The following is an 8,889-nucleotide window of genomic DNA, read 5'->3' on the forward strand; positions in this document are numbered from 1 at the left end:
TTGGTCATCCCTGCCGGGAGGGACGTGCCTGCATTCTTGAGGGCTTGCCCTGGCCCAGCTCCCGCCACGCCTGGCGCTGCACCTGCTCCCGGACGGCCAGGGAGATTCGGCCTCAGCCGGGACAGAGTCCCTCCCCTCCAGGGCCGCAGGGCTGCTGAAAGGCAGGGGCCTCAGCGTGGCTCCCACTCCGGAGGCTGGGTGGGCGCCAGCCTCTGCTCCTCAGTTCCTGCTGCAGACCCCGTGTGTGTGCCCCCGTTCACGTGTGAAGTCCAGCCCTTTGTGTGGTGGTGTCAGGAGGAGGGGCCTTGGGAGGTGAGCAGGTCAGGAGGGTGGAGCCCCCACGGCGGGATTAGTGACCTTCCCAGGAGAGACACCTGAGGACACAGCAAGCAGGCGGCCGTCTGCACGCCTGGAAGCGAGCGCTCAGAGCCCGGCCCCTGGCTTCCGGCCGCTGGGACTGTGGGATCCTCCCAAGCTCAGCTCTGAGGCTGGCGTAGCCTTGAGGACAGACAGTGAAGAGCATGGGGAAGGAGACTATAGGCCAGTCTCATGCAGAGACGCAGAAGTCAAATCCCAAACAGAAATAGAAGCAAACCTGAAAGAGCTTATAAAAAACAATAGTGTGGCCAATAGTCAGGGTCCTCGCAGACTGGCGTGACAGGACGAGCCGGACGGGTTTATTGACAAGGCGACATTGTGGGGGGCCCCGGGGGCGAGGGGAGGGTGAGTCGCTGCAACTGTCCAGAGCCATGTGCGTGTGGGGCGTGGCCGTCGGCGGGGGTCTGGGTGTGCCGTGTGCTTGGCCACTGGAACAAAGCACCGCAGACGGGGGCGTAAGCCAGGGACACAGCGCCTCACGTTCCGGGCGAGGTCCGGGGGGAGATGCCCGCAGGGAGGGAGCCGCTGCTCGGGCCGTCCTTGGCTGTAGATGGCCGCCTTCCCCAGGGGCCACTTCACACGGGCTTCCCGCTGTGTGTGTCTGCGCCCCACTCTCCCTTCCTCATGAGGACACCTTGTGCTGGGTCAGGGCCCACCCTGACCTCCTGCGAACCTGGTCACTCTCTCCAGACAGTCACATTCTGAGGTCCTGACGCCAACAGGTGGGTTTCAGAAGGTACAACCTGTAACACTGAGGTGACCCCAAGGGCAGGGAGCAGGGAAGTCATACTTCATCTCACTCTGCTCCTTCTCGGACTCCTGCGGGCTCCCTGAGGCCCCACCATAACCAGGGCACAGAGTTCATGGACCAGCCTGCGCGATCAGCCTGAGCTGAGGCGGGCCGTGGACGATGCCTGGCTCACACCGGACTCAGCACAGTTCCTCAGGAATGCAAAGCTGGCTTGACCCTAGACAAGTGACTCACCCTAGCTGTGAGTCACCTCTCTAACAGATCCACACTAGGCACCGGGGGAGAAGGGGCGGAGAGAGCTCGTGGGGGGAGGTGCATGCAGGCCTGGGTCCTGGCCTCAGAGGGGAGGCTGGGTTGGGGCAGCGGGCCAGGCTGGGTGAGCTGTGTTCTGGGGGGCAGCTGTATTGCCAGCAGGCAGGGATGGGCAAGGAGGCAGCATGTCCCGGGGCGGGGTGGTCTCAGGAGGCATCTGCCGGCCGCTTAGGGGGCCGAATCCGGTCGTTGATCCAGCCCACGTAATTGGCCACACGGGTGTAGACGCCCGGCTTGTTGAGCCGCCCGCAGCCATCACCCCAGCTGATGATGCCGTACAGGTAGGCCACGCCGTTCTTCTCACAGACCAGGGGTCCACCCGAGTCCCCCTGCGGCAGAGCTGCCTGTCAGACCCGTGGCTCAGCTCCTCGGCACCCCCCGCCCCGCCTCCACTCCCTGGCCGCATCTGAGTTGTGTGACCTGGGAGGAGTGATGGCCTCTCTGGGCCTGTCTCCCCATCTACGACGGGGAGGACGCCGCCCCTCTGCCTCAGGCTTGCACACACAGGTCCTGCCTGGATGTGTGCGCGCTGCTGGGACTGGCTGATGGGAGCGCCCCCGGTGAGAGTCTGGGGTCACGTGGCCAGCCCTGCCCCGGTTGGATAGCTGGGCTGTCCGGCTTGTGACCTGCTCTTCCTGGGCCTCAGGCTCCCGTCTGTGTGAGGAGGGTGTCCCTGCCCACTGTGAGGCCCTCCAGCTGCGGTGGGCAACAGGCTGGGGGGCGCGTGTGCCGTCTGCCTGGCCCCGCTGGCCCTGCGGCCGGGCCCTCCCCGGGGCGTGCAGCTCTGAGGCTGGCTCACCTGGCAGGCGTCAGACTTGCAGTCGAAGTAGCCGGCGCACAGCATGTTGGGGCTGATGTCGGCGCCGTACACCTCGGGGCTGCTGCACTTGGGGTCGGCCACCAGGGGCACCAGCGCCTCCCGCAGGGAGCTGGAGTAGCCGCTCACGTCTGCGGGCAGGGACACGGGTGTCAGGGTGGGCTGCTCCCCGGGTCCCCGCTGCCCAGCGGCCCCCACCGCCACGCACTCTCGTCCTGGTGGCCCCAGCCCGCGATCTGGCACTTGTGTCCAGCGGGGAAGGGGCTGCTGGGTTCCGGCAGGCAGATGGGCTGGACGAACTGGGAGCGGACGGCACAGCGGTCCCCCTTCTTCCTCAGCCGGATCAGGACTGGGCGGGAGAGAGGCCAGCGGTCAGCTGGGGTGGGGGGTCCCTGATGGACGCTGAGTCACACCAGGTGCACCCTGCTGGGTGAGAGGCTGTGACGGGAAGACCCAGAAGGGGCAGGAAGGCAGGCCAGGCCCCTCCCCACGCCTCTGTCCCTCCGTCCACCCCTCCTCACATTCACGGATCTGAGGACTCTCCCAGGATTCTCCGGTGCCCACCCCGCCCCTCTCCTGGCTGCACCCCCGCATGCCCTGAGCCTCACCAAGGTCATGGTCGCTGGGGTTGAACACCGAGTACAGGGGGTACGGGATGTACTTCTCAATGCGAAATGCCTGTGTCACGTCCGTCGTGAGGTTGAAGAAGTGCTGGCCCAGGACCACAGAGACGCTCTCCCTTGGGGGGCTGCGGGGGGGGGGGGGCAGCAGGGCTCTGGCCTCCCCTTGGGCCCTGAGGTTGGCTCTCCCTGCACCCATGGGGGCCAAGCGTCCCAGAGACAGCCCCTTGGTCAGCCCCCGGCCCTGTCAGCGCCTCTGCTTTCCCATCTGCTGTGCATGAGGGTCCCTCTCGCTCTGCTCAGCCCTCCCGGCCACTGTGGGACCTGGGCCACTCAGCCCCCCCAGGCCTCAGGCCTTCTGGGAAACAGCTCCCACGCCCTGGGCAGCAGACGCCAGCGCACCGTGGGGCTCGGTGCCCCCACCCGCGGGCAGGGCCAGAGCTCAGGGCTCCTGGGTCTCGCCGAGGGTGGGCGGCCAGAGCTCAGGGCTCCTGGGTCTCGCCAAGGGTGGGCGGCCAGAGCTCAGGGCTGGGGACCCAGGCCTTGAGGGGGAGGGGATCCCAGCTGAGCCTTTGTGTCCTCTAAGGGGCGGGCCCTCCTGCTAGCCCACCTGGGGGATCCAAGAGTCTGAGCCACGCCCTCAACCTCCTTCCTTCTTTCCTGTCCGCATCTGTCCCATCCCAGACTTGTGGCCAACGTGCTGGGGTCCCCAGGTACACCCACCAAGCTGGGCCCTCCCGGCTCCTCCCTGACAGGGGGAGTGGGCGCCTGCTCCCCTCCCCCAGCCTCTTAACCCCTCAGTTCCATCCTGGGAGGCCTCAGGGGTCCCATTTCCCAGGCCCAGCCAACTGCCTGCTGAGGTAACAGGTCAGCACAGGACTTGTGCCCACTCAGCCCCCGCCCCCCCCCTACCCCACGCTGCAGTCCCTGGGGTGACCACGGGGGTGCACCGCCAACCCCCCAGTCTTCCCCCAGCTCCTGACTCCTGAGCTGCCACTGTCAGGACAGCCCCCGCCCCCCAGACCCCCACACCTCTGGGCCCCAGGCAGGCCGCGGGGAGGAGCTGGCTTTGGCTCAGAGCTTGCCGGTCCCCCTGGGAGTGAGGGGCGGGTCCACACCCCCGGAGCCCGCCGACGGGGCGGGGCCTCGAGTCCCAGCGCCCCCGAAGCCGCCACCGGCAGTCCAGGGGCGGGGCTGGCGGGGCTGGCGGGGCTGGCGGGGCTGCAGGCCCCGCCCACCATCCCTACTGCGCATGCCTGACTATCCCACCCGCCCCCCCCCCCACACACACACACTGCGCCCCGAGGCCGCCCTCCCTCCCAGAGCCCCTGACAGCGCCGGCAGGGATGGCAGGGATGGCATCGGGCAGGGACCCGCGGGTCTCTGCAGCCTCCGGGTCCAGCACCGGCTGCGCGCCCAGTCCCACCGGAGGCAGAGGGCGACGCGGGCCGGGAGCGGAGGCACCAAAGGATGGAGGTGGCGCGGGTCGCGTGTGGACAGGCGGCTGGGTGGGAGGATGGGGTGGGAGTGGGGATGGAGAGCCGCGAGCTGTGGATGGCTGGGCGATGGTGGCTGCGTGGGGCGGAGGCAGGGACGTGGGTGGGCAGGTGGGTGGGGACCCTGGGGCCAGCGCCCACCTGTTGGAGAAGCAGTGGGCGGCGGACACTACCCAGCAGGTGTGGACGAGGCTGCCCGCGCAGAAGCTGTCCCCGATGTAGATGGCGGCCAGCCAGGGGTGGGAGCCGGGCAGCGAGGACGAGCCCCCGATGATGCGAGGCCGGAGGAAGTTCCTCTTCTTGTGCCGCCGGCCGCAGGTCTGGCGCGGGGCGGGGGCAGCCTCAGGCAGCCTCAGCAGGACCAGGTCGGGTGGGTGCTGGGTTCTGGTGAGGGATTCTGGGGGCACAGGTCGCCGGTCACACGTGCCCCAGGCTGCACCCACCTGCCCCGTCCTCAGGCCCCTGGGCGTTCACTCCCGCCCTCCCCATCCTGGCAGCCCCCGTGGGCGAGGGTCCAGGGCGGCTCTGCCTCCGGGCACAGGACTCACGCTCTGAGCCTCCGTTTCCTCATCTGTAGGAGGAGACCCCAATCCCCGGCTTTGGGGGAACGGAGTGGCCTGCACACCTGGCAGGTGTTAGGGACCCCGAGGCAAGGCCAGAGGGGGAGCTGCCCACCCCAGCGCCTGCCTCCAGGGCACCTGCGGGACCTCCCGCCCTGCACGGTTCGGGTGGCAGAGCTGCCCAGGGACCTGGGGGCCGGCCCTGCCCCGGAGCCCCTTTCTCCATCTCAGGTGGGCAGCGGCCTCGGAGAGAAGAGGCCCCCCCCCGCCCCCTCCCGCCGCCACGCACCGCAGGCCGCCAGGCGGCAGTACTCCCAGGAGAGCGCGTGCTCCTTCACCACGTAGCACCAGGGCCGCTCGTCCTTGTCGGGGTTCCTGGGGGGCAGGGGAGGCGGTGGGTGCTGTCACACTGCCCTCAGCGAGGGAAGCGGGGACAGGGGTGTGGGGACCCTTGCAGGGGGTCCCTTCCACCCACCCGGAGCAGCCTTTGCTCGCTCTGTGATGGACACAGCGGCCTGGGGCCTGGGGCCTGACCCCGCCTGGCCCTTCTCGCTGGGGAAGGGCCCGACAGGAAGGCCTCCCCAGGACGGACCCTGCCCCAGGGTGAGGTGGCCTTGGGCCGGGCCAGTGCTGACCGGCAGTAGGCGTGGGGGCCCAGGCCGAGCAGGGCCGCGGCGCCCACCGAGTCCACGTGCAGCTCCTGGTAGAGCAGGTCCGAGTTCCAGGCCAGGCAGCTGAGGCCCGAGGCCGCCGTGCTGGCCACGCCCCGGTACTCGGTGCCGTTCCCCACGAAGCAGCTCTGGGCGGGCACTGTGGGCAGCAGCGGCGGTGAGCCTGGGCCCGAGGCCGCCCCGTCCTGCCCAGGCAGGGGCTGGCCCACGACTCGGAGGCCGAGCCACTCACCAATGTTGCAGAGCCTCCCGGCGTGGCCCGGGGCGCAGGCACAGACGGTGGTCCCGGTGGCCACAATGAGGTGGCAGGTGCCCCCATTCAGGCACGGGCTGCTCAGGCAAGCTGGGGGAGGGCTCAGAAGCTAGGCTCGGGCGGACGCATGGGTGGTCCCCGCTGAGTCCCTTCCCCTGGCATGGGACGCCCAGTGGGAAGGCTCCGCCCCCCGCCAGCCGGGGTACCTGTGTGGCGTGTGTCCTCACACTGGACCCGGCCCCCCGCGCACTTGCACTGCTCCACGCGGCCCTGGTGCACGCGGGCCCAGCTGTCGCCCTCCTCCAGGTACTCGTAGCGGGTCTCGTCGAAGCATTTCTCTGGGGACCACACCACGTGTCCCTGCTCTCTGCACACCACTGCCCCGTGCAGCCCCCCTGCATGCGGCAGGCGCCCCTCCTCCCAGGACCCGGCCAGGCCCCGCGGCCCCCAGGCCCCGCTCACCCGTGCCACAGTCCTTGCCGGTGAAGGCCACAGGGCAGGTGCAGTGGTGGGAGCCGGGGTCCTGGGTGTTGGTGCAGGAGCCCCCGTTGAGGCAGGGGCTGGAGGCACAGGGATCCAGAGCCGCTGGAGACACGCAGGAGGGTGGGTGGGGATCTCAGCCCGACCAGTCTGTCCCCCCACTCTGTGACCCTCGCTGCTTGCCTCTGTTGGGCCTGCCACCTTAAAGATGCCCCTTCTGGGGTCCTGGGAGGGAATGCAGGCCGCCCACAGCCCCACTCGGCACTCAGGGCCTCTGGCTCTGCACCCAGCAGCCTGGGAGCCTGACCACCCCCGGCAGGCAGCACAGCCCCCTCCCTGTGACTGGGACCATCATCGGCAGGGCTGCCAGCATGGCAGACCCCGCTGGCCCTCACCGGGCTGGGCTGGCCTGTGTGGCCGCAGGGCCTGGCCTGGCCACCAGGGGGTGTCTTGCTCCCAGCAATGGACAAAGCAACCCTGTGGCCCCAGAGGGGGTGTCCCCTGGCTGATGGCTCCCCTGCCCCTGTCCCTGGTCTCCCACCCCCTTCAGCATGTTGACCGGATGCTCCAAGCTCAGCCCACACAGGCCCAGCCCCTCCTGGCCTGGGCTCAGGCCTCCCAACCCCCCAGGCACCCACCTGGGCCCTCGGGGGGCGCGGAGCCCTGCATGCAGTAGCCCCAGGCCCGGTCGCGGTCATAGTTGTGAGTCGTGGCACACCTGGGGGTGACGTGTGCGGTGATGGGGTGCCCAGACCGGAGACCTGCCCCTCCAGCCCCGAGGTTGGGGATCTCTGCGTTGCACGCACACACTCACGCCCATTCAGTCATGCGCTCACTCACCACACCTGTGTCACCCGTCTGAGCAGGAGGGTGGGAGGGGCCGTGGGACCAGGAGGAGGGGGCCTTGCCCAGCGGGACCCACCACTTCCTGTGGGCGCTTCCCTCTGACGTGCAGGAATGGAGCAGGCGGCCGCCCAAGCGGAAGGGGAACCGGCAGGGCTGCCCGTCCTCGGTGAGCACTGCTGGGAGGCAGCCAGCGTCACGGGGCTCCCGCCCAGCCTCACCCACTCCCCACCCACCCATCCAGATGCAGCCCCCACCTCCTCCAGGAAGCCCCCCTGACCGACCTGGGCCCCCAGGGCTGCTGCTGGAGGGGGCCGCCCTGGGTGGGGAGGTGAGCCCCCCACCACGGGGACCCTCTGTCTCTGGAGTGCTCGTGGGTGAGGTCATGGGGGTCACTGAGGTCACAGGAATAGTGGGGGTCCTGGAGGTCACTGTGGCGTTAGGTTCTTGGGACTCCGTGTGGTTCTAGGAGGAGCCGAGAGCTGCGACAGCATCCGCGTGGGACCAGCCCCCCAACATTCAGGCCCTGCCCCGGGCCTCACGTACTTGGGCCCTCAGACCTTGAAGTGGGGACCGGGTGACACGGGACACCCTGAGGGTCCAATAAGCCCTCCCGCCGAGCCCAACAGGCCCGCCGAGACAGAGCTGGCTCAGGGCCGGCCGGCCTGCTCGATCCTGGGCCTAGAGCTGCGGTGAGGCCCTCAGAGGCCCCACCCCCACCTCAAACTCTCAGACCCCACAGGCCCAGAGAGGGGAGCGGCCCCCATGCCCCGAGGTGGGGGCCCAGTAAGTTAGATGCCCAGGTTCTGCCCTGCCCACCAGCCCAGCACTCCCACCGCACCCCATGGCCAGCTTTCAGCACCTTGGGCCCCTCGCCCGCTCCACACCGGCCCTGGCCTCGGCCTCAGGACCCAGAGTGGGCACAGGGAGCCCCAGGTCACCGCGCGATGGGTCAGTGCTCACCCTGCCAGCCGGGGGCTGCGCCCTGAGAGGCGCCAGCAGCAGCAGCAACAACAGGGACAGTCCGGACGGGGGGCAGGGGCTGGGGACCCAGGCCCAGCGCCCCATGGCTCCTCCCGCGCTGGTGTGAAGGCAGCAGGAGTCAGGAGCAGAGTGGCCGGGGCAGGTGGGGTCAAGGCCGCCTGGAAATGATTAACCAGCTGCCCCCCCTGCCGGCCCTCAGGCCCCGCATCTGCTGCCTGGCTCACCCGCCAGGCCCATGGGGCCGGCCTCCCCTCTGCTCTCAGCCAAGGGTCCTGGACAGGACAGTGTTCTGGGTCTCCCCGATGGCATGCAGGCAGGGGCCCTGGCCCCCAGCCCGGCTTCCGGTTCCCGCGGAGCTGGCCCCGTGTTTGAGCAGCCGGCAACCAAGCAGCTGCGTGTCTGCTCTTTCCTGCCCAGCCTGGAGGGGTGCTGCCCACGCCCAGCACCAGGTCAGGCGGAGAGGAGGCTGGGCGCACTGGGCCGCGTGGCAGTGACCCAGGTGGGGAGCTCTGCTGCTTCTCCAGGAGGAGCCTGGGGCGGGGTCCCCAGGAAGTGCAACATGGGGAGCAGGACCGGAGCCCCCTCGGGCTGCCCTGACCTGGGGTGTCCAGGCGTTCCCCTCCTCACCCTCCTGGACTCCCTCTCTGGTCCCCAGCAGAGCCGAGGCCGCGTACCCAGGGGCCACAAAGGGCCAGAGGCCTGGCTTGGGGTCCTGGCCCTCTGT

At 69.5% G+C, this 8,889-nt stretch overlaps 1 protein-coding gene across 2 annotated transcripts; it reads right to left on the minus strand.

Moving 5' to 3' along the window:
• Positions 1-585: 585 nt before the first annotated feature.
• On the minus strand, positions 586-8,586 carry HGFAC (HGF activator). Of its 2 annotated transcripts, XR_013960767.1 has the most exons (15): positions 8,145-8,585; positions 7,466-7,646; positions 7,261-7,357; positions 6,977-7,056; positions 6,321-6,443; positions 6,065-6,196; positions 5,838-5,948; positions 5,570-5,744; positions 5,224-5,309; positions 4,516-4,771; positions 2,867-3,006; positions 2,467-2,607; positions 2,241-2,389; positions 1,052-1,770; positions 621-806 (listed from the first exon to the last, which is right to left on the minus strand). XR_013960767.1 is itself a non-coding variant. In XM_080671476.1 (14 exons), the coding sequence occupies exons 1-14, from the start codon at positions 8,247-8,249 to the stop codon at positions 1,588-1,590; spliced, it is 1,959 nt and encodes a 652-aa protein (XP_080527602.1). In that variant the 5' UTR covers positions 8,250-8,586; the 3' UTR covers positions 586-1,587. The 2 variants fall into 2 exon arrangements, 1 of the variants encoding a protein (XP_080527602.1); XM_080671476.1 differs by having other exon boundaries at positions 586-1,770; positions 8,145-8,586.
• Between the last annotated feature and the right edge of the window lie 303 nt (positions 8,587-8,889).

This window comes from Plecotus auritus (assembly GCF_963455305.1).
Source record: "Plecotus auritus genome assembly, chromosome: 1".
NCBI classification, from domain to species: domain Eukaryota; kingdom Metazoa; phylum Chordata; class Mammalia; order Chiroptera; family Vespertilionidae; genus Plecotus; species Plecotus auritus.

Bases quoted from the DNA above. Each gene is read 5' to 3' on its own strand.
- HGFAC (XM_080671476.1), bottom strand. From the start codon at position 8,249: ATGGGGCGCTGGGCCTGGGTCCCCAGCCCCTGCCCCCCGTCCGGACTG. The intron at 7,057-7,260 runs GTGGGTCCCGCT...CGTCACCCCCAG, and splicing joins GGAAGCGCCCACAGGAAGTG to GTGTGCCACGACTCACAACT. The intron at 5,310-5,569 runs GTCAGCACTGGC...CCTGCCCCCCAG, and splicing joins GGCCCCCACGCCTACTGCCG to GAACCCCGACAAGGACGAGC.